Source organism: Nyctereutes procyonoides, unplaced genomic scaffold, assembly GCF_905146905.1.
Source record: "Nyctereutes procyonoides isolate TBG_1078 unplaced genomic scaffold, NYPRO_anot_genome, whole genome shotgun sequence".
In the NCBI taxonomy this organism is placed as follows: domain Eukaryota; kingdom Metazoa; phylum Chordata; class Mammalia; order Carnivora; family Canidae; genus Nyctereutes; species Nyctereutes procyonoides.
The window spans coordinates 65,558,289-65,584,034 of NW_026575051.1; the positions used below are offsets into that span (position 1 = coordinate 65,558,289).

Sequence of the window (25,746 nt, forward strand, 5' to 3'; positions counted from 1 at the left end):
TTTGATATAGTCCGTAGTACCTTTCCCCTGGATTAGATCAGTTGACTCAATTGGTGATTACTTAGAACATGCTAATTGGAATATTAGTAAGATATATCCTATTAGATATATTGTGACTTTGAAATGTACTTTATGGAAAAAAGTTTGAGAATTGTTAGACTATACTATCTTTGTTTCTTAAAATAACTTGGTGAAGATATTAAATCAGGTAAAAATTTTGAGAAAAACTAGAATTATAGTATCAAAAATTGTAAGATTTCTGTGTATTTTAGGGTCAAATGTTACTTAGCTCTTTTATCTTTTATTGTTAATCAAGAAATATATGTTGTGTAATATTCCACCTTTTCCAAGATTGTTACAATGATTCAGTGGCCAGCAACTGTTTCTTAACTGCATCCACATTGTTATACTACTATGTTATGGGGAATATAAAAGAAGTATAAGAAGTTTCTTTCAAAGATTTCATAATTTAGTAAAAGAAATAGCATGAACAAATAGTATGTAGGATAGAAAGAGGTCCAGCTGAATCAAGAGTATCTTATCCAGATACTCTGTAGCTGAGTGGCCTTGGACAGATCACTTAACCTCTCTGGGTTATTTTATCCATAAAACGTGAAATGTGATCAACTAACTTCTTTCATTTGCTTGAGCTGTAACAGTCTACTTTGAGGAGTTGTGCTCATTAATACATACAATGAATACATCAGGAGTTAAAATTAAGGATAGTGAGGATTGGGAAGACTGTGAGGAGACATGAGATTTAAGAAGGAAATTGATCTTGACTTTGATAGGTGAATAGAACTTGGTTGAGCGGGATCCTTGGGTGGCGCAGCGGTTTAGCGCCTGCCTTTGGCCCAGGGATCGAATCCCACGTCGGGCTCCCAGTGCATGGAGCCCGCTTCTCCCTCTGCCTATGTCTCTGCCTCTCTCTCTCTCTCTCTCTCTCTGTGACTATCATAAATAAATTAATAATAAAAAAAAAGAACTTGGATGAGCATAGTGAAAGTATTTCAACCATGATCTGAAGCTAAACCCTGAATGTTTCAGGAGGAACAGAAGATACTTGCCTAATGACAACAGAATACATGTTAGAAAAGGGAAATAAGAATGAAAATCTTAGATCTGCCATAAAAATCAGGCAGAGAAAATAAGATTTTTTTAAAGATTTAATTTATTTATTCATGAGACACACACACACACGGAGAGAGAGAAAGAGAGAGAGGCACAGACACAGGCAGAGAGAGAAGCAGGCTCCATTCCATTCAGGGAGCCTGACGTGGGACTCGATCCCCGGTCTCCAGGACCACACCCTGGGCTGAAGGCAGCGGTAAACCGCTGAGCCACCCGAGCTGCCTGAAAATAAGATTTCTTATCATGATCCATAAAGTCATTTTAGATTGAGCAGGATCATGGTACATAAGGTAATAGAATGATCAGTAGGGCAGTATACTCTAGGAAAGTTTGTGACTTTCACCACCATGTTCCATTGAATCAGCAAAGAGTATCTCCTCCTCAGAATGCCCTCCTGTCAAGAGGGAAAACTTGATTAAATATACCAACATGCTACATAATTGTTTGTGACCTTTTATGTAAGGTAACAGAGCTTAACCCTTTCTATATTATATAGTACTTCATTCTAGTCATTCAACAGATATTTACTGAATACATAATGGAAGGTTGGTATAGTTCTAGGTGCTATAGAGGGTACCAACATGAAGTAGGTAAAGAGGAAGTAGGCCTTAAGGGCTGGAGGGTTGAAGATTCTGCTGGTATGGGAAAAGAGGGAGGGAGTGTGAGGGTAGCAATTGGGATCATGAGGGCAATCTTTGATCTTTTCTTCCCCTGAGGTTTTGTGTTTTTATGAAAAACACAGAAGTAAGAAATTACAAAGTATGTTCAGAAAATTGAAGACTCAGGAGGGTTCTACTTCCATTAATGATAGAGTAGCACCGATTTGACCAACCTACCTTTATTTACTATTATTTTGTAAGTAGGCTCCATGCCCAACATGGAGTGCAACGTGGAGCTTGAACTCATGACCCTGAGATCAAGACCTCAGCCGAGATCGAGTCAGACGCTTAACTAACTGAGCCACTGAGGTGTTCCCAACCCACCTTTATATCATTGCTTTAACTCTGGGCAAAATCTAAGAAATAACTGTCTGGAAGGCACTGTTGAGCAACCAAAAGCAGGGAGAAAGTGGAGCACTGGCAACACTGAAAGAAGGGATTGACACTGATAAATTTCTTATTTTTATAGTTTTTTGCCAGAGGACAGATCATAGTTGTTCTCATATGGAACATCTAAAACTTCATAGAAACCTGCAATATTCCTGGCTTAAGGAATGAGAAAAGAGTGAGTGACAATAGCATCTGGAAAATAAGAAAATTGTGGAAAGAGAGAGAACCACAGAGGAAGAGCCCAAAATTCTTCACAGAGACTGCCCAAATCTTGAGCTAACCTGTGAACTACATAGGCACAGCTAAGACTAAAAATATTCAGCAGAGATTTCAGTTGCTGCCTGTCACAAAGGAGACAGTTTGGAGTTTGAGACTAGCCAAGTTAATTATCTGCTAAAATGGCAACAGCAGAAAATCAACATATTTGGTGGAATATAAAAGAATTCCAAGTCTCCAACAATATATCATTCATTATCTAAAATACAATCCAAAATCGCTAGTTGTATACAGACACAGGAAAATCTGATCCACTTTAAAGGATAAGTGATGACAGAAACTGATCCTGAGAAGATACAGCTGTTGGAATTAGAGACAAGAATTTTAAAGTAACTTTTATATCTATACTCAAGGATGTAAAGACAAATATACTGACAATGAATAAGCAAATAGGAAATCTTAGCAGAGAAAACTATAAAAAAGAACCCGGTGAAAATTCTAAAAGTAAAAGTTGAGAATTCTAGACTTAAAAATTTTGAAGTTTATTTTATGTACTTAATACCAAATTGCAGAAAACACAAGAGTCAGTGAATTTGAATATAGACCGATAGAAATTATGCAACAATCTGAACAACAGAGGGGAAAAAAAGGCAGAGCCTTATGGCAGAAGAAATCATTTCAGACATCAAACTATATCATTGGAGTCCTAGAAGGAAAAGAGAGAAAGGGTGGAAAAAAATTTTTGGAGAAATAATGGCTGGAGTTTTTCCAAATTTAAGAAAAGCTATAAATTCATAGATCCCAGGAGCTCAACAAACCCTTAGTGGATACAAGGAAAATAACTCCTAGGCCCATCATAGTCAAACTGATAAAAACTAAAGATGCAGCCAGGGTAACAACGGTATGATTAAAGATCTCTCATCAGAAGCAATGAACACCTGAAAACAGTGCAATATCATCTTTAAACTACTGAAAGGAAGAAACACCCAATATTCCAGAATTCTTTTAACAGAGAATTTAAGGGTCATGGCTGGAATTTAGATTGTATGTAGGAGAGTAGAATGCGCTCAGGCAGGATAGATGGGTTGAAGTCAATATAAAGGGGTTTGCATACCAGATGGTAGAGTTTGAACGAGAACCTTCATCAGCATAAAACAAACTAGTCATTATTTTTTTTAACAGATCTATATTGGATAATCTGGTAAAGTTGCATAAGATTGGCACTGGTGCTACCATATGTGGAGCCTTTGTGTACACTAGATAAAGCTCCCCAAGAGGGGCATGGAGCTAAGTGAGCAAATCATGCCTTTATGTGGCCCTTCCTCTAAGATTGATGCTGTCCCTCATCCGGGTCCATGGCTTGTGGCAAACAGAGATTGAACTGAATCTCTGTTCTCAATTGTGCCCTAAAACAAGTATACATGATAGATAGAAAGAGCAAGATGAATATGAGGGAAATCTGTAAGATTGGATGGAGAGAGGTCTCAGGGCCAATGACAAGCCACCTCGGGCTCTGATGTTTTTAGTTTGGATGACAAGTGGAATGGCAGGACCCTTAACTGATACCTGAGGTAGGAGAAGGGGACTTACAAACAACTGGAAATCTAAGACAGAAGATCCAAATCTGGAAGCCAAAGTAGAGATGTGTTAGTTTGAAGTTGAAAGGAGTCAATGAAATCACCTGAACTGACTTTGAAATGGAAGAGATGAGGGGTGTAGATGGGATTGGAAAATCCTATCATGAGATTTAGTGGAAGGAAATAGAGCTAAATCAAAGTTACATTAGAAACAACTAAAATTTCCCACCATTGTCATGAAGATTATTTTTGGTTAGATTTTATTTATCTATTTGAGAGAGAGAGAGAGAGAGAGAGAGAGAGAGAGAGAGAGAGCACAAGCAGGGAGGAGAGAGGGGAAGAAGCAAGCACCATGCCCAGCAGAGAGCCTGATAAGGGGCTCCAGGATCATGACCTGAGCCAAAGGCAGACACTTAACTGAGCCACCCAGGTGCCCCCTTGAAGATTTTTTTAAAATGGAAGTAATTTGCTAGATTGATAACATCTTGGGATTTGGAGGTTACTTTGTAGAAGGTCTTAGTAGACATATATACAAGCCTCTGCTCTTAATAACCTCATCTGTTTTATTAGGTTATTGTTTTCCAGCCTTAATATATATGGAGAAATTCTGTAAAATGTAAATTATTATTCACATTTACATGAAGGTAAAAAATTATACTGCCCAGTGTTATTGAGAAATAATTGACATATGTTCCCCATTAAAGGGTTTAAGGTGTACAGCATGATGGTTTGAGTTACAGATATTGTGAAATGATTACCATAGTAGATTTAGTTAACATCTACTTTCTCATATAGATAAAAAGAAAAGGAAGTTATTGTCTCATAACTGAAAGTTTGTACCTTTTGACCACCTTCCTCCATTTCCCCTCCTCCCAGTTCCCCATCTCTGGTAACCGCAAATCTGTTTTTATTCGATGAGTTTGGTGTTTTTTGTGCTTTAGATTTCACATACAATTGCATTTAAGTTAGTTAACTAACAAAAGAGGGTATTGCTGTTTAGTATCAGAAGTTCTTACATTTATTTCACTGGATGCCCTTTGAAAAGCAAACTAAATAACAAAAGTTTTAAAAAGAAGTAAGAAAAAAGGGGGCACCTGGGTGGCTCATTCAGTTCAGCACCTGACTTGATTTTGACTCAGGTCATGATCTCAGGGTGGTGAGATCAAGTCTGGCATTGAGATCCACACTGGGCGTGGAGCCTGCTTAAGATTCTCTCTCTCCCTATCCCTCTGCTCCCCCCCCCCATCTCTAAAAATAATAAATAGAAAAAGAATAATTCAGGCATGTATTTGTTTATACCTTACTTGGTTCCAAAAAGTATATGTACACCCACAAATAGAATTATGTATATTTTTTTTTTTTAAAAAAAGCAGGGCAAAGAGGAAATAGAGAATAAGTTAGAATGGAAAAGTTAGTATATATAAATCTATGTCATAAACTTCTACAAGGCTCTTGGACAATTATATCAGCTGTCAGCTTTCTCTCAGTCAAATGGGGGAAAGATGTTCAGTAAGTTAGAAGACAAAAAAATCAGAAGTAAAAGTCTTTGTCGCACTTGGACCTTTCATACAGGGACTTCCAAAAGATGCCAGCAGACCACTTTCTCAGCTCTATTCCTGCTGCCACGACCAGTTTGTTTGCACAGATCCTTATATGCAAGCTAGGGGCAGAATGAAAAATGACCCTGCAAGTGCTATAGAGGTTAAAAAAGCACTTTATGAGTAAGTTTTTCTGTTTATTATCAGGCTTGATCCAGAGAAATCATTTAGAGATTGGATAAATGCTTAGAGATTGGGTAGACTCATGTTCAGGCCTTTCACAGATATGGTATATATTTTAATAAAACTTGGGCAGCAGATAATTCAAGGTTGTCTTTTTGGTAAGAAGGTGGAGTAAAAAATTCTATTCTATTACTCAGTTTGAAGGGTTCGGCCCTTTGTGTATCCAGCAGCACAGAGAAGCATTCAGCCTTGCTCTCATTAACTTTTTAATATCTTTAGAAGATGATTTAGCATTTTTCACCAAGTATTTCCATGATTTGGAAAGCAAAAGAGTGGGAGGAAGAATAATTCTTTGATATCCACTTCTCTTCTAACTCTGATTAGGCTTTTTAAATATCCACATCTAAGAGGATTAGGGAGACCCAAGGAACTCTCACAAGGAGAAGCAAAACAAAAATAACAAATCTCTGCGTTTGTTAAGATTTTAACATGTCCAGAAGTCATCATCCTCAAATTTAAGATAATTGTTGTTCTAAAGCCTCTTCTTACTTTGTAGTGTGTTAAGTATCACTTTTTATGCCTCTTCACATTGATTTCCAAAGGAAGAGTTTGCATTGATGGACCTTTCTTTTCAGATGCACATGTAGGTGTAGAACCTAATTTGGGAGTAATCTTTCAAATTTCTTCTGGATAGATCTTAACAGCCAGGCGAATTTATGTTTCCTCCAACTGAGATGTAGCAAATACTGCCCTCTACTGAGGAGATGCTCAGGATGGCTTGATTATGTTAATGATCCAGTGCTAGTCTTCAGCTACTGGTTTCAATGAATTTGGTAGAATCATGTTATTAATTACTTCATCATTGCTGTATACATTCTTTTTAAGTCATTATATTCAAAAATAGAAAACAGGATAGGAACATATTTCAGCTTTGGCCACATAATTTATTACCTTCTGTAGTCTATACAATCAGGTATTGTAATGTCTGACGCATTAATAATGATGTTTAAATTTCCATTTGTTTTAAACTAGCTAAGTAAAATCTTTTTTGCCAGGGCGAAATTAGAAGCAGGTTGTTATAGCATTGTTTTAAGAAATGAGTTTGTAAAATAATTCTAGTAATAATTGGGCAATTTTTCTGCCCTCACCAATATTTTTTTCAGTGTCTGCTGGATTGCTAATATCTGGATGAGTCATTTCAAAGAAAGAGTTGTTTGTGCAACTGAAATAAGTTTTCTTTCATTATTTATGGTTTTAATGAGTTAGTTATGTATGGTTAATTATCAGTAGAGGATCACATTAAGTACCTTCTAAACAAAAACTCTTTAAAAACTAACCAATGAAAATAGTTATACACACACTCATGTTAGTATATGGTATGTTTTTGAAAGTGTTGTGCAATCTGTGTTCCTAGATATGAAGAAAATGGGTTCTTTTGTTACGCTAAATGCTTGATATAATGCATTGTTTCAACTAACTTGTTTAGTTCCTGTTTTTCTAGAACCTGGTTTGCTTAGGGTTGGCTCCAAGCTAAACAAATTTTAGAAGCCACGTGAACTAAAACCTTGTAATCCAAAGTATGCCCATGGCTTCTTATAAAATCTAAAGCTTAAGGTCACCTGGCTGGCTCAGTTGGTGGAGCATGTGACTCTTGATCTTGGGGTTGTGAGTTTGAGTCCCATGTTGGGTGTAGAGATTACTAAAAATAAATAAACTTTTTCAAAAAAATCTAAAACTCAAACCCCTTGTTACCTTAACTCAGAGGTTTTAGATACCATGAGGGCTGTAAGAGAGTCTCACCAGGTTGAATAATCTCATGGTAAAGCCAGATTCTAGGATGAAGTTAGCCAAAGTCTGTGAGGGAGGCTGTGAAGGTTCATTTCCCTCAGCCTTAGAAACCATTGGACTCTAGGCTGCTCTCTCACTATCCCTCACACCATAGTTAACTGAAAACTTAAGCTGAATACAATACTTAGGCAGGACTTTCTAATTCTGGAAGTATTTAGGGTCTTTCTGAGTGGAGGGATCTGTGCTACAGATGCTTCCTTTGGCACAGTTGAGCCCAGTTTATCCCACTTCCAAGAGGAGCAACTCTTGAGTCCCCTGACATTTTAGGGGTCTATTAAACAATTGAACAGTCCATCCTAGTCAGCTACCAGCTCATCAGTTAACAAATGATAGTCTGGTTTACGTAATCCCAGGTGGTTAGTGTAATCCATCTCAGTAGTTCTTACCATCTCATGGAGATTTTTTTGTAGTGTTTATGCTATTTCCCTGGAGCTGTGTTGGTGCTTACATTCAGGGGTGCTTGTTAGTAGTCATGATGATGCTAATGACCTCCTCCTTCTTCATATTCTTCTAATCTTGTGTTTTTAACTAATCTCCACATTTTTCATTTTGGTTTCCTGTGCTATAGGCTCTACATTAAATGTCTTTGTGCCAGTTGTTCTGGTTTCTCTTTCCCAAATGAACTGGAAGTACTCCTTAGGAATAAACCCAGCACAGTGCTTTCCATATAGCAGGCACTTAGTCTGATTTGATGTGGTCTGTGTTTTATGAAAGTTGTCAGTTCTAGAATCTCCAGAATTTGATATCTCCAGAATTCTGAGACTTCTCACATACACAAAGCTAGTCAAGTCAGGGTGAGAAAAGAGTGCAATGGCCTCTGGTTTGCCACTTTGATTTTTTTGTTGAGTCATTGTTTCTACAAACTCTTAAAAAATATGACACACACACCCCCATCAAAAGAGTACTGTATTAACCATTATTATTTGGCCATTGAGGGACAGAGTTTAATAAAGATCTGGTAGTTTTGGATAGAACTAGCCTCCTGCCCTTGAGACTCTGTAAGTCAAGCAGTAAAACTTTTCTTCAGCACACCAGAAAACACCTTCTGAAGCGGAATGTATAAGAGATGGTAGTATTTTCTGGAATGGTGAGATATTTCCCAGTTGGATGTTATGGACTTCATATTACTGAGATTTCTCATAGCAAGGGGCCATATTGCCATCTTGAGAAATTATGTACTCTACAAATACACACATTTCAGTGCTTTGTTTTTCTAATTATTATCTTTAATGATTTGGTGCACATAGTTGTTTTAAGAAATTCATGTGGTATTTTTAGTTTGTTTTGCAAAGGACGCATTTATCCTAATTCCGTTAAGTTGGGTTTTTTTTCCCTATTAAAAAGTACTTTTCTTTAAGATATGAGGTATTGTCATTTCTGTATACACAAAGCAAGATGCCACACATACTTGTTTAATGAGGAGCTATCAGGGTAGCACTACAAGGAATTTATAAAGAGGCGTCTATAGAGATAAAGAGTAACCCTTAGGACAATATAATCTAGACAGCGCTTGAAATAATAATCATCCTACTTGAGCTAAAATAATGGTGGCAGAACAAGCATTAGCCAGGCAGAGAAAAAAGAAACTCAAGCTGACAGCTCATTCGTGTGTGCTGAAGTGGATCAACCGCTCCTCGCAGGGCAGAAGGCAGCCCGGTGGTAAGGCTCGTGCATTTCACACTGGTGTGGCTTTGAGAAAATCCCCACTCTCAGCACCAGGGTCAAACCAAAGCGGACAGCTGTGCCGGTTCTCATACAGGAGAAAGAAGCCAGCAGACAAGCTCTTTATTCCTCAAAGTTTGTTAGAGAACTACATATAATCCAGCTGTATACTCCCGGTAATTAAGGAAAACAAATGTTCTTTGCAAACTCATTATAGATTTAAAGTTCTTTAAGTTCTCATCAGGTTTCCACAGAAACAAAGAGTTTGAAACAATAGTCGAGAATGCACAAACCATCCCATAAGTGGATTTTAATTGTTTCTGTTTAGAAAATTATTCAGATAACCAGCCACATCAAAGACTATTAAACTTTTTAATTGCTCAGGTAGAGAGATGGAGAATGTCATCATTATCTGTCATAAGAAGAATCTGCATTAGATAATGCTACTTGAATTCTGAGCTAGAATAACGTACTCAAGGATGCTACCAACTGAAGTGGCATTCAGTACTCGAAAATAATCATATGCGTTAATTATTCATAGGACACAATGCATGAATTTACAATACTAATTACGGTTTTAGAAGGTGTCTTATGCTATGGTTTACTTACGGAAGAAGATCAACTAATGCAAACAAAAGTATAAATACTTGGCAACTGCTGTAGCTATCTTGTACATGCAATTTAGTGGTATGATAGGTCCTGAGAGTGGAGAAACATATCTTTGTGTTTTGCCAAGTTCTTGTAAGATTTAGTTACAAAACTCGGATTTATTAAGCATTCAGGAGTTATCACTGATTCTGAAGAAGACTTGGCGATAATGCATTCGCTGGTTCACTAGTCTTGTATTGCACAAGATCTTGTTCCTTGGTCTGTTGGGTGCTACGGACACTAAGGTGGACAAGAAAGTACTGACCTTTCTGGAACTCCCTGTCTCCTACAGTAGAGCGAAGTGCAGCCCAGTTTGAAGAGTTAGGGAGACTCCATGGGAGTCTTAATGGGAGATACGGAAAGTCACAATCCAAAGAGTGTGGCTGAGGAGACAAGAATAATTGGAGCCATTACTGTAATCAGGCAACCTCACATAGGCATTCTTCATTTCTCCAAAAATATTTTAAATGGGTTTAAAATTACCATTTTGTTTAAGAAAAACTTTATAATGCACTTGGATGCCCCAAGCACATTTAAATACTGAATACTAATACATACATACATACATACATACATACTGAATACTAAGGAAAGGGCATCAGTAGTCCTGTGGCAACATATCATTTGGGTGGCATACAAGGCTAGATAAGACAATTTGTCAGCATCTACATGTTTTGATGAAAACATTTTCTAAATTTTTATAATATAATCAGAGAAAAATTTACAAAGATATTTTAAATATATCAAATACTAAATTTGAACAAAACTTTTAAATAAAATCTCTTCAAATTTGTAATGAGAAAAGTTGGCTCCATGAACATAACTTAAAAAATCAGCTTTGATTTGAAATGACTTGGTTCCTGATTAAAAATTTAATTTTTAATGATAATCTGAAGAAAACTTGAAATTTTTGATAGCTACCATCTTGTGTGAACAAGAATCCTTATTCACGTAGGAAATGTTAGAAAAATTTTCCCTTCCATTCATGGGGGACTCTGTTAGTAATTTGTGCCAGCCTTGTCATTAGGACAATGAGGGAAGATGGATGAAATAAGAATTAGGCGAACTGCCGAAACAACCCCAAATCTCAGAGGCTTACCAAATAAACGTGTGTTTCTTGCTCACATCACCATCTGGTGTAGGCTGACCAGGTCACTGCCCATGCGCTCCTTCACAGAAGCAGGCTCTGTCCCCCTTGTGCTTCCACCCTCCAAGTCCTCCGAACCCTTCTGTTCACCCTGAAGATGCGTAAAGGATGTGAGGATTCTGTGGGCCAAATCGAGAAGCCATGATCACTTTTTTTCACATTCCACTGGCCTGAACCTGATCACGTGGCCACACCTAAATGCAAGAGAGTCTGGGGAACATGGTCTAGTTGAGGGCTAGCCCAGGATGGGGACCCAGTAGACTATCCCCAGCTTGGACAGAACCTCAAAGGACTGCATGCTAGGAGTAAGCATGAACCAGAAGTCAACCAGCCCTCTCATGGACTTTGCTCAGATTCAGTGAGCTGAATAACTTAGAGTACTTCAAGCCTTGAACTTGGATTTTTTATTCTACAAGTATTTCTTTTCAGAGATAAAATCTAATACACAAAGATAACCAAACATACGAGGACACAAGACACCATGGTGGTGAACAAACAAAAAGAATAAATGATAAAATCAGGAACTCCAGATATTTGGAATTATGAGTCCATATTTTAAACAAGCTTACATATTCAAAGAGGTTTTTTTGTTTGTTTGTTTTTTAAGCAAGGCTTGGAAATATAAGTGTAGGGATCCAGAGACTATAAAAAGAGACATACCGGCTTTGGGAAAGAATCGATAAAAAATTCTAGACCTGTGGGCAGCCCAGGTGGCCCAGTGTTTTCGCGCCGGCTTCAGCCCAGGGCGTGATCCTGGAGACCCGGGATCGAGTCCCACATCGGGCTCCCTGCATGGAGCCTGCTTCTCCCTCTGCCTGTGTCTCTGCCTCTCTCTCTCTCTCTCTCTCTGTGTGTGTGTCTCTCATGAATAAATAAATAAAACGTTAAAAAATTCTAGACCTGCAAAGCACAATAACCAAAATAACTCACTGGATGGGTTTAAGAGTAGATCAATTACAGCCAAGGAGAAATACAATGGACTAGAACGTAGGTCAGCGGAAACTGTCCACAATGAATCGTGAAGAAGTGAAAAAAGGAAAATACAAAAATAAAAGATAAAAGTGAGAGAGAATATGAAGTTTACTATAGGTTCCCTTCGAGGACCATAAGAAGAGAGACCCAGCATGGAGCAGAGGGCAGTGTACACGTACAGATGGACTGGGTACTACTGTCTGGCATTTATTCGTTGGCGAAGAGGGATACTGACAGCACACTAATCATCAAGCTTGCGTGGAGGAAATTTGCTCAAGTTAAGACATGATCTAAAAGGGAGTATTTCAACCTGGGCTGTGACGTGGGTTTTGACATCACTAGGCCTTCGCTCTGGGGAACTCTGGTGCTTGTCTGCAAGAGCTAACTTTGAACTATCGGGAGATGCTACCTTTTACCTCACCCCCAGTCTCTCTAGCTACCCTAGGGTGAAGAAGCGTTAGTTGAAAGTAACTAACTAAAGTCCAGTCTTACCCCAAATATGACATCCTTTATGCTTTTGTCAGACTGTAAAGGAGAAAATATATGTTCAGCCTTGTGTTTTATTTTTCTTCTTAAATGTCCCTGAGAAAATTCTACAGATTAAGAACACCTTGGGGGAAGAAACTGTCCGTGACAAAACTCATGTTATGATCTCACATATGAGATAAGTGATAAGATGCCCATTATAAAAATGACACTCCCCCCCCCAACCAAAAAAAAACATTATTGTTTTTGCTGTTTAAAAGTAATACAAGTTCAGAGAGCAGGGGGCGGGGTGGGGGAAGAGAATCAAAAAATATAACAAAAAAAAATCATCTTTTATATTACCACCCAAAGAGGACTGCTGTTAACATTTTGGTCTATATATTCCTAGACTTGTTCTACATACCTGCTAGGATATACAACAGAGGCTTGCGCCAGCTAAGAAAAAGTGGGATTTTTTTTTTTTGTCTTGTAGGTAGTTTAGTTGTTTTGGAGACAATGGGAATAAAAGAAGGAGCAAGCCGGCTTCTCGGGCTCTATTGTGTTTTATTCATTATTCATTCACTAATTCATTCAGTAAATATCAAGCACTTCCAATGTGCTGGGGTAGGGGCCTTTCATTCTGTGGGCCCAGGGCCTTCTACCACTCCGGGTGCTAAGTAACCAAAAAAGTGAGAGGAACAGGCCCGAGACACTAATTTTGGCATCTATAAATATGACTTCATGGAGGGCCAAGGTGTCTGGCTGGCAGATATTTCAGTGGCCCAGAGACAGCAGGAAGGACCAAAGGAAGTGGCTTCTACCTCCTGAGTACAAAGGCAGAAGCAGACTGGAGTCGGTTAAACTATTTGCTTGTTGAGGTGGCCTAGGCTCGTGAGCCCAGAAAGTGGTTATTGGATGGTTAATAAAAGAATAGCTACTGTGCATTAAGTATCTGACCGTTGTATGCCAGAGGGGTACGATGCATATATCATTTCATCTGCTTTTCACACAAGCTCTGTAAAGAACATTTCTTGAGCACTTAATGTGACAGCCACTCTCGTAAGATTTTACATGCGGTCAATATAGCGAAGCCTCAGGACAAACCTGAGACCTGTCCTGCCGTGATCCCCCATTCACAGATGTGGAAATGGAGGTTCAGAGAGATTGCTCAAGGTCACATGACTTGAAGTGACAGACCAATGATTCCAAAGTGTCTAACATGTCTCTGCCCACAATTGTTTAACTCATTTATGTAATTTTTAAAAATAGCGTTTTTGAGTAATAAGGAAACCCCCAATCTCTCACCCAAACCAATCCTGAAAGTTTGTCACTTCCTGGATACTTCAACATCAAAGTCAGTATAAGAAAACACTCGTTAGATACCTACTAAAAACTTCGTATTTAATATTAATCTTATTGGAGCTGGTTTCTTTGGAGAAAAGACATCCTTCTTCAATTAATACATTTCATTCTATTTTTTTTAATGATTTATTTATTCTGGGGGGAAGGAGGGAAAGGAAGAGTCTTAAGTCGACTCCTTCCTGAGCATGGAGCCCAAGGAGGGCCTCGATCTCACCACCTTGAGATCACTACTGAGCTGACACCCAGAGTCGAATGCTTAACTGACTGTGCCACCCAGGCACCTCCATTCTTACATTTTTAAAGAAAACAGTAATGTGGTTACCTCTTTTGTGGCCTGCACTGAGATTTCTTTAGCAAAGAATAACACTTCCTTTTAAAAAAATTTTTTTTTAAAGATTTTATTTATTCATGAGAGACACAGAGAGAGAGAGCGAGAGAGAGGCAGAGACACAGGCAAGAGGGAGAAGCAGGCTCCATGCAGGGAGCCCGACGTGGGACTCGATCCCAGGACTCCAGCATCATGCCCTGGGCCGAAGGCGGCACTAAACCGCTGGGCCACCCAGGCTGCCCATGAATAACACTTCCTAGTATTAATGATCTTTTGTTTGTGTGTGTGTGTGTGTGTGTGTGTGTGTGTGGTGGTAAAATATTACATAGTGTAAAATTTTCCCTTTTAACCATTTTTAAGCGCACAGTTCAGTGGCATTAAGTACGTTCACATTGTTGTGCAGCCATCACCACTGCCCATTTCCAGAACTCTCCTCATCCCCAACGGAAACTCAGTATCTATTAAAAAACAGCAGCCCCTCATTGCCCCCCATCACCATTGTTTTTAAAGGAGACAGACAACTATATAAAGCTTAATTTTCTTTACGTGAATGAGCACATAATTGTTTTAGGGATGCGAGGGAAGGGGATACTTGCTAATATAACGGCAAATGCAGAACCTACTGACAAAGGTATATAATTTGTAAAAATAGCTGAGTGAGCAGAATCCTGATTTTCAGTTGCCCTAGGCACTTCAGGGCTCTCCTGATGATGATTTTCCTTGGGCATGTAGTTATACTGATAGAAATCACAGCCGTGCATAAAGAACGAGTTTAATTATACATAACTACATACCTAAGATGAGCTCGTACATTTTTTTTTACATGTACTTTCCGATTTGCAAAGATGAGACACTACATTCTAACTGATCTCAAAAAAGCAGCGTGTGTCCCCCTCAGAGCCCCAGTGTGTCTCGTGGGAGGAGCTTCGCATCCTCACTCCGAGAGGCCTGTCCTGCCTCCTGTGGTCCCCGCGGTCCCTGCTGTGACCCTGAGGACTCCAGATGCGCCAAGACCCAAGGGTTCGAGGGTTCGGGAAATAGCCAGGGGTGGAGCAAAACTAACCCGTGCGACTGAGACTGACACTTCTCCGCGTCCCCAGCTTGTCCGAGCTGAGCCTAATCATTGGAGCTCGAAATAATGGACGTGAAAAGCGGCCAGAGTGACCCGAGCGCCCGTGGGTGCCCCAGGCACTGTGCTGGGTGCTTTGCACATGTCGTTTCGCGTATTGCTTCACAGTCCTGTGAGCTAGGAACCAGACTCCCATTGTATAGATGGGAAAACCAAAGGAAGAGAAAGGTGATGGGACTTCCCGAAGGTGCACCGGTCATAGGCCACAGACCCGGGAGCGGCTCCGGGTGTAGGAGGCCTGGCGGCGGGCTCCCTCCTGAGGCTGGTCCGCCCGCCCCACGCCCAGGCCCCGCGTGGCCCAGCGCGTCGGAGCCTCCGCTAAGGCCGGGCTCTGGGCCTGGATGGAGAGGCTGCCCCGCCAGGGAAGGGAAATGGGAAAGGCAAGGGTCCCCCCTCCCCATTTGTTACCCGGTTGGTGAGAGGACATGGGGGAAGGGACATCTTGGAGCGGACTTCCCAAGGGGCCGGCATTCTTTGTGCTCTCGGTGCCCCCCTTGGCCCAGGCTCTGCGCTGCTGCATCCACCCACCGCAGGGCCGCGCTCCCTCGAGGGAGCCGCTCGCCCAGAGCGTCACCCTCTGACTTAGGCTCCCCTCCCCACAGCTCCCACAGCTCCGTGAGAAGTGTGACCGGTGTGTGACTGGTGTGAGGCGGTGGTTGGGAGGGCGTAGGCGTAAAGAGATGGGCTCTGCCGTGGGGATGGCCGTCTCCCCTCCTCCCAAGTCCCCAGGTCCCCCAGGAGCACAGCCCTAGCTGCATTTCTGTTGCGATGCAAGTGGCTCCCCACGTGGCGACATTTCTGGGCAGTGTTGATGGGTTCTGCTAGAAATTGAGGTGGCTCAGCTGCCTGTGTCCCAGGGATGGGTCAGGTGCCCGGGAGCTTCCAGAGGCACGTCAGGGCAGCTCCTGGCCCACCCAGGCCCTGGTCTCGTCCACGCTCCAGCGGGGCCAGAAACACTCATCCGCACGCAACTTCAGATGGAGAGAGGTTAACGCTTCCTGGGACTGTTCTAACCCCAGAGACTGTGTTTACAGGCAGTTTTCATAATTTTCATGAGTTTAAGTTCATGTTGCAGAAACAAGTGCCTTTACATCGTAGGTGGGGCCTGTGTGATGATTTTGTGAACCTTGAGCGCTGTACCCTCCTCACGTCAAGAGGGAGCATGCTGCACCCACTTACCGCCAGGTCTCTGCTTCTGCTCACGAACCCCTCCTACAGCGGTATTTCCTGCAGAAGTTAGCAGCGTTCACTGCATTGCACCTGAACAGCTGTACTTCCAATTAAGTGAAAAGTATTTTCTGATTGTTTCATACTGAAACATAGTCTTTGTTTCAAAATGATGACAGAGGAGTTGGCACGCTGTTAAAGATCGCTCCATCGAACAGTAGCGACAGTTTGTCGCTCCATAGGATTTGTTGGGACATGTTTTCATTTATGTCATATAAATAAAATGGAAGACTGGGTTTAGGACAGGGACCTACAAGGCACCAGGTGAGGTAGCTTGAGATATTTCACTCCCCACCACACTCTTGTCTTCTCTCTTGCCCCTTTTCTTTTATGTTTTTTGTATAATTTATTTTTTATTGGTGTTCAATTTGCCAACATACAGAATAACACCCAGAGCTTATCCCGTCAAGTGCCCCCCTCAGTGCCCGTCACCCATTCACCCCCACCCCCCGCCCTCCTCCCCTACCACCACCCCTAGTTCGTTTCCCAGAGTTAGGAGTCTTTATGTTCTGTCTCCCTTTCTGATATTTCCCACCCATTTCTTCTCCCTTCCTTATATTCCCTTTCACTATTTTTTGTATTCCCCAAATGAATGAGACCATATAATGTTTGTCCTTCTCCGATTGACTTACTTCACTCAGCATAATACCCTCCAGTTCCATCCACATTGAAGCAAATGGTGGGTATTTGTCGTTTCTAATGGCTGAGTAATATTCCATTGTATACATAAACCACATCTTTATCCATTCATCCTTCGATGGACACCGAGGCTCCTTCCACAGTTTGGCTACTGTGGACATTGCTGCTAGAAACATCGGGTTGCAGGTGTCCCGGCGTTTCATTGCATCTGTGTCTTTGGGGTAAATCCCCAACAGTCTCTTGCCCCTTTTCTACATCACTGTTATAATCACAGCAGACACCGTCCTTAGCCTACAGTGACAACACTGCTCCATTTGGTCAAGGTGCCCCCCCCCCCCATCTACCACCTAGATTAGACTGTGATGAGAAAAAGAGGGATTTTCAAATTCAGGGCAACCAGAATTGGCTTTAGTCTTCTAGTCTTTATTTTCATTCTACTTACAGCCACTTGGAGCCAGTGACTATCTGGAACTGTCAAAGAATTTTGATACAGTATTTTTACGAAACATTCCACAATTTACGCTAGCAAAGAGGACACAAGCTCGGAGATTCATAACTCTCATTGACAACTTCTATGATTTCAAGGTAAGTCTGTAGTACATTTTCCCAAGACTAAACATTTTGGACTGTGGAGCTAGGTTGCCTGGAGTCCTGGTTTATTCTCTGTGCCTCAGTGTCCTCATCTACAAATTGAGGAAAATAATATTTATTTCAGAGAATTATCGAGGGCAAACTATGCTAATCCATGGAAAGCACTTAAAAAAGAGACGCCTGGCACAGGCCAAGTGCTGTATAAATAGTATCAGTAGTAGCAGGAAAAGTAGTAGTGTAAGGCTTCCGTCAGAAGACACTGTGAGGTTAATGATGCCATCATTCACCTCGACATAGCACGTGCTCACCCCATGATGATGTACAACAGATGCTTATCTAGACTGAGTGCTCAGTAAATTCACGTGTTGCATGAATAAATGATTGGACTGAAAAAAATGGTCGAACAAATGAGTGACTAGAGACCATCCTCGGTATTGGAGCTCTCTCTCCCTGTGACCCTGAAACCCTCGTGACTAGCATTGCATCATCTTGTTTCTTTTAGCCATGTGTTTTCGCATGAGTTGCAGAGCCTGTGTCCATTCCTCAGAGGCCGTACAGCCACTGAATAAAGAATGTGCCTTGGGGTCAGGCTGTCCGCCTTGAGGAGCAGTTTAATATCTTTGAGTTGTAGTTACCTTCTGTAGAAAAAAGAGGGGGTAATAATGGTAGTTATTCCATGTGGCTGTTGTAGGACTAAATGCGCACGTAAGGCCCTCAGAACGTCGTGTGGCATAGAGCCAGCTTTCCATGAAGGTGAGCGCAATTAATAGTATGTATCTGTAGGGCTCCTGGGTGGCTCAGTTGAGCATCAGACTCTTGGTTTTAGCTAAAGTCATGATCTCAGGTCCTGGGATCAGGCCCCATGTCAGGCTCCACGGTCAACAGAGAGTCTGCTTGAGATTCTCTCTCTCCCCCGCTCCATCCATGTGTGCCCACACGTGTTCTCTCTCTCTCTCTCTCCCTCTTAAATAAATAAATAAATAAATAAATAAATAAATAAATAAATAAATAAATAAATAAATCTTTTAAAATCTAAATAAATTTTTACTATAGTATATATAGTAAAAGTATAAGTACAACCTCAAAATAGAGTTAAATATTATTCTACTGTTAGATATCATTTCCCCCCCATTGCACAGAAATAGAGCAGTGATTCTAAAATTGAAGGGATTTTGCGGGGAGGGGGAAGGTACCAGAATCCACTGAGAAGAGGTGAGATTTTAACATTTCATTCATTCATGCATTCAGCAGCCTTTCTCATGCCAAGTGCAGTGTTAAATGCTAGAAATTCAACGACAGGCAAAGCCAGATCTGGTGCCTGCCTTCATAGAATGTATAGTCTAGCGTCAGAGAAGCGTTAATCAGATATCCACAGAACTAAATGTAAGTCACCCCGGAGGGCTGATCTCTTGGAAGGATTGAGAGAGGAGAATGGCGCTGTGCATGTCTGGGGGAGAGTAGACCGATCTTTGTGGGGGGTGGGGGTGGATCTGGGGAAGTCCTGCTGAGGACCGCCTACATCAGAATCCTCTGGGCTACTTAAGATCCATGTTCCAGAGCCCATCCTACCCCCAGCCCAGTAAATGAACCCTAATCCTAAGGGGATGGGTATGAAAACCTTCATATTCACAAAGCTCCCCAACCGCTTCTTAGATGCCCTGAGAAGTGATGCCTAAATTCCAATGCTGGGGGGCCATTTGCAGCAAAGGCCCTGTGGCAGGCCTGAGCACAAAGGGCAGTTAGCTTGGCTCAGGAGCAGTGCTGAGAGGAGCCTGCCATAGTGAGTGACATCTAAATGTGCCACACACTCCCAGGGCGGCGGCATATGTACTCAGGGAGGCGGGAGAGACAGGAAGTTGGGAACACCAGAGCTCAGGGATCAAGTCCTGTCACTTCCCAGACGCTGCTCTGAAATAACTGTGTGGGGTCCGGAATGAAGCCTGGACATGGCCCTCCCATTTTTAGAGGGCTCATGCTTCAAGAAAAATGGTAGAGGGGCATTAGTAGGTGGTTCTTAGAGTAGGAGGTTTGATAAACTCTGACTCGATTACATGGAATACCTTAAAGAGACCGATGGCCCCCATCTCCCCCTCCCTGGTCCTATTTCACCCCCACTGTCCCACTTCTTAGTTAATGGGAAGGAAGAGTTTTGTGGCCATACGATGGAATACCAGAACCTCTTTCCTAACATTTGCTTTAACTAGATCACACATTTCGCATTTATGTTCTTTTTTTTTTTCTAAAGAACAGTTGAAATTATCTTATTTCAGAAATTGGGAGCATTAAAACATACATAATTCTAGAATGTATTCATGGAAATTTGTGAGATCAGGGTATTCTTATCTCAATAATGAAAAAAAAAGTGTCATTTGTGATTAAAAAGAACATACAAGAAGAGGAGGTAGAAAGTGATCCGGACATGGAAAAACTAGTCCCAAATGTTGATACATTATTTTAAAGCATTGGCATAGTTGTTTAAATAACGATTTTTAACAGGTAGCCATGAATCCTGGAAACAAATTCAGGACTTATTAAAACATCAAGAAGAGTATGTTTTGTATTTAAACTGGTGGGCATAAAATTCATAATGACATAAAAGCTGTTTCCAATGTATGATCACATATGTGCACTCACTCAGACACTTGCATAATCAAGAAATATTAAGGTCAAGCTCAGTCTTTTTGAAGTCTGTCTCGGTAGGATGCTGATATAAAGGTAGGTTCTAGAAATTCAGGGTCTAATTAGCGTAGCGATGCCCTGAGCTTAGCAGTCACCTGTACAGCGCATCCGGGGACCATCTTCGGGGCGCACAGAGACAGGTGTACCTATCAACCCCCGGGTGTGATGGGAAGACCACTGGGCTTCGAAGTGGGGGACCTGAGCTGGTATCCAGGCCTAACGGTACCCGATAAAACCTTAGCTCTCCCCTATAGCTCCCTACTTTATAAGATGTTACAAGCTGTGTGGAAATATTCTGAAAAGGGCCCTGCAGTTTAAAAATATCACTTTAAAGAGACACAAAGTATTCGAAAAAATATGAACATCTTAAAAGCAAAAAATCTAAGCTCCCTGTGATGACAAACAGAATATTTATTTTGTGAGAGATTGTTCTGGCCTTTAACTTGCAAAATGTGCGGAGTAAGGCTCTTTACTCATTTTCGTGTCTTTCAGGTACGCGTCATTTGCTCTGCATCGACTCCTATAGCGAGCTTGTTTTTACATCAACATCATGACAGTGAGTTGGAGCATAGCAGAATACTGATGGATGATTTGGGGCTGAGCCAGGTAGGCAATATTAACATAATCTCTTTTTATTATAAAACAGCCTAATTGTTTTTTATTTTATATGTGGCTGCATTTTGAGGAAAAACACGGTGTATGCTTAACCATTGATTTGCTGTTTTCTTCTAAAGTCAATATAGCAGACTTTTGCTCAGCATCACTAAATGTAGAGAATATAGTCTTAGAGTGCAAGCAATCTTCGTGATCATTTTTTTGCATATAAGGAAAACCAGAGAGGTGGACCAGTGGGCCCGTGGTCACACCGCTGACTAATGGGGGGGCCAGAGCTGGACACCTGGGCACCTGTGTCTGGGCTCATTCTGCGACACCATGCTGGTTCTTCACGTCTACTGGATCTGCAGAGTGTAAAATACAGTATCCAAGTATGTGGGTTGGCTCTTCCAGGACTGTGGAATGCTTGGCATAGCCCTTGGCTTAAAAAGAAATCCATTATTCATCCTCCAACCTCCATTCCATGAACATTTAAGGAGCACCCGTGGTGGGGGCTCTGGGGACACGCTACAGAGAACCAGCCCACACTGGCCCAGTTCTCCTAGAGCTTGGGGTCTGGTGATTTGCAACAGGCCAAGCAGAAATGATTTTACATTTCCTTCTTAAGTAGAAACATTACAGGGCATATTTCTCAGAAGTTGAAATATTAGTTAAAATTTTACAGCTGGGTAGCCCCCATGGCACAGCGGTTTGGCGCCGCCTGCAGCCTCGGGTGTGATCTTGGAGGCCCGGGATCGAGTCCCACATCGGGCTCCCTGCATGGAGCCTGCTTCTCCCTCTGCCTGTGTCTCTGCCTCTCTCTGTGTGTCTATGAATAAATAAATAAAATCTTAAAAAAAATAAAATAAAATTTTACAGCTATCCGTAAACACCTCCAGAGTGAGGGGAGCCCCATTCTTCCAATCCCAAAAGCGAAAGGCCATTTGAAATGAGGAAACAGTTCCTTACTGACCCGAGGAGAAACTCTGCATCCTTGGGAGTTTGGAGGAAATGAGGCTTATAAGTCATTAAAAGGTGAACATGCAGGGCAGCCCCGGTGGCCCAGCGGTTTAGTGCCACCTCCAGTCCAGGGTGTGATCCCGAGACTCCCCACGTCGGGCTCCCTGCAGGGAGCCTACTTCTCCGTCTGCCTGTCTCTCTCTCTCTTTCTCTCATGAGTAAATAAATAAAATCTTTTTAAAAAAGGGTGACTGTTCAAAATATGACTACCTAACTGTATGTGTAGAAATAAAGAGGTGCTTATGAACCCATATGCTGGGACCCTTCAAAATGGTGCTTTCTCCAGGAGCAATACGTATATCCAAGTAATGTCTTCTGTCATTTGAAAGAATGTACTTGAGGGGCTCTATCAGGCCAGTTTCTAAAGTTCTTTAAATCACTGGCTCTTCCATTTTTCTCCCTAGGATCGGGGTTCAGATACAGGGCCAAGCCAGCTCAGCATGTGGGACTAGTGATGTAAGAAGAAATGAGAGCTTGTGACCGCAGGGCCATGCGGTCTTGCAGTGGGTCAGCCAGTGATGCAAGGACTAAGGAGTCCAGAAGTTTTCTCTGAAGTGTGGTACGGATCCCTAAGGAAAGAGACAGAATTTCTCTTTCTCACTTACTGGCCACAAGCCCACGTTGGTATCACCAGTGCCAGGCTGTTTGCTGGCCTCACAGAGGGATCCCCAAACTTAACTCTGGTTGGCAGGATCAAGTGTCCAGCAGCTCAAGACCAAAAAGGCAGCCCTGCCTTCCCAAGGCTCGTTGGCCAAACCTCCAGGCCCACAGCAGACCTCTCGCCCCCGTGCAGAGGAGGCTCTGCAGAGGTTTGTGCTCCGGGCCTCCTGTTGGGAACGCGGGCCTGCCTCCGGCTTCCTCACTCGCCAGAGCTACTGTGTTTCGGTGTTAACTTATTTCTGCTGGGCCTTTTTTGGAGAAAGAATTCTTTTTCGGTCTGACATGTCTTTACCTCCGGTTTTGCAGAAAATTTTCATCACGCAGCAGCTTTCTTCCTGCAAACATTTTCTTATTTGGATTTTGGGGTATTGTTTCAGCTTTCATCATTCTTCTCATGTTGTCCCTGTTGTTTTCTCCCTGGTAATTTGTTCCGTCTATGGAATATTGGTTTAAATTAAGTTGATTCTGCAGTCTAATTTAGGAGCCCATATATGAAAAAAATGTATAGAACATCTTATAATCTAAACCTAAAAAGAGAAACCTAAAAAGTCGTTTTAAACCTGTCCTTAGTTCTATAAATGGTGATTTGTGGTAGTTCTAATTGGTGCGGGGTTGTTTTTTTGTTTTGTGTTGTGTTTCGGTAACCAGGACTCAGCAGAAGGACTCTCTATGTTTACTGGAGAAGAGGAAATCTTCGCATTTCAGCGCACGCTTTCCCGACTCACAGAAATGCAGACTGAGCAGTACTGGAATGAGGGGGACAGAAGCAAGAAGTAACCATCGCTTTTGCTTGATTAAAACTCTGGACAAATGATTACGGCAGGGAGAACTCTTTATTATGGGACTTGAAGGAATCATTTTTCTCATAATTAATTATGCACTTTGTGCTCTGGACCATTTTATCTAAAATTGCTGTCAAAGATGGAGTGGATTAGTAAGTTAAAACCATTTTTATAGGTTTACTTTTTGCCTATTTATTTGATTTTATTTCTGCACCACAAAATTAAAGTCATCACTCCTGAAGATTAATGTAGGACCAGACATTTTGGCTTCATATTAAGCCACCTGAAACACACACACACACACACACACACACACACACACACAGTTAAATGCAGTGTCGTTCTGAACATCTCTGAGCTTTGGCTACATGGTGATACAAGCACATCTTTTATGAGAGGGAGAAAAAACCTTACATTTCAATACAAAGCAAAGCAACTTTCCGATCTTAGTATATACTAAAGAGAACAACAACATTTTAGGACATGGGCTTACACATGTGATTTGGGGGGGCCATAAATCCTACTAAATCTCATAGGCCTTATGACAGCATAGAATAAGGAGCAAGGGTGTCGAATTCTAATCGACAGGCAGATCCTGCAATTCTGAGTGCCAGTAGGAGGACAGATACCAGGAAGATGGGCCAGTGAGAGAGTGTCAGGAGGGGACAGAGTTCTGGACACCGAGCATCAGAGTGAACTCTGCTTCACCTGAGGCCAGCAGGACCCCTTCCCACAGGAAGACAGGCGGCTCCTTCCCACTGCTCCTGCATTTGCTCCGGCTCCAGAATGACACTCCCCACCCTTGCCTCTGCTTCTGTGATGAGATGGACTTAGTAGTAAATAGGGGAGAACACTTGATGAACCTTAAATAAAATCTGACTTGTCCTTCATTGAGGTCATTCCTTGATTCGTTCAAGTACATCCTGACTTGGTTTTTATCACAGAAGGGATCTTAGTTGAGGCTGTTATGTGAGTCTGAATCCTTCTTCAAGAAGAAAAAGAGAAAAGGAAAAATGTGAAATCTATCGAATATTGCAAAAATCAGATATTTGGGGGGGGGGTAGGCACAGCCCAAATAAAATGGTTACAGTTGTCAACACAGGTAAGCTCCTTGAATCTGTTTAATTTATAAATTAATAATTACCCACATTAGTCTGTTTTAGACACTAACCCAAGTCAAGCAGATAGATGGATAGGTACCTGAGGATAGAGAAAAGTTTAAATCATGGCATCTGAAAATTAAATGTGGGTTTAAAAGCCTTAAAATTTTCTAAAATTGAAATACAGTTGACACAATATTACTTTAGTTTCAAGTGTACAGCGTCACTCAACAGTCTGTACGTTATGCCGTGTTCACCACAGGTGTAGCTGCCATCTGTCCCCACACGCAGTGTTGCAGTATCACTGACTGTATCCCCTGTGCTGTGTCTCTTATTCCTGTGACTTGTACGTTTCCATAACTGGAAGCTTGTATCTATCTCCCACTCCCCTTCACCCATTCCACCCATCCCCTCTCCCCTGGCAGCCATCAGTTTGTTCTCTATATTTATGGATTTGTTTCTGCTTTTTGGGGTTTTTTAGTCTGTTTTTTTAGATTCCACATGTAAGTGAAATCGCATGTTTTTTTTTTTTCCCCCTCTGTCTGACTTATTTCACTAGCATAATACCCTCCAGGTTCATCCATGTTGCTGCAAATGACAAGACCTCATCCCCTTTTATGGCTGAGTATAAAAGTATCTTTATTGAAGTGAAACAAAAAAGAGTTCAAAAGAGATTTATTGCTAGACATTTACATGAGCTCAGGTAAAGAATTGATCCTGGAGAGTTCTAGAATTGTCCCTGTTTATAGATAAGGAACCAAGGCTTAGAAAAGAAAGCAGCTGGACCTAAGATTCACAACTGCAAAACTCACTATACCTCACCACCTCTATAAAAAAGAGATTATTTTAAATATTGATTTAAAAAAACAGTGAAGATGAACTTACAACAGAACCATTGCTTTGAACTCTATAAATATAAAATGCATAACTCATTTCTATCAGATTTTTGCTTTTCACATTTCTTTGGTAATTATGCCAAATCTTAATGAAAAGATAGTATGAATGGATGGACAGACAGATGGACAGCCTGAATGATAGAAAGAGGAACTGTCTCTGAGTGTGTTGGGTTGATGTGAAATAGTCCCCACTCAAGTTCTGTTGTAAAACTTCAGTTGAGGAAAAAAAAAAAAAACTTCAGTTTTTACCAGGTCAGGTATTTGGAATTAGAATTTTATTTTTCCCTGGAAACAATGTGATGT

At 41.3% G+C, this 25,746-nt stretch overlaps 1 protein-coding gene across 2 annotated transcripts in view; it reads left to right on the forward strand.

The window, feature by feature from the left end:
- Positions 1–24,814, forward strand: part of AFG1L (AFG1 like ATPase) — a 201,770-nt gene extending 176,956 nt beyond the window's left edge. The window contains exons 11-13 of one of the 2 annotated variants that reach the window (XM_055330283.1): positions 17,566–17,706; positions 20,884–20,997; positions 23,314–24,814. In XM_055330283.1, the coding sequence (XP_055186258.1) occupies positions 17,566–17,706; positions 20,884–20,997; positions 23,314–23,442 (384 nt within the window). In that variant the 3' untranslated portion in view covers positions 23,443–24,814. Of the gene's footprint in view, positions 1–17,565; positions 17,707–20,883; positions 20,998–22,409 lie in introns of both variants that reach the window. The other variant, XM_055330284.1, reaches the window with a different exon arrangement.
- Positions 24,815–25,746: the final 932 nt, after the last annotated feature.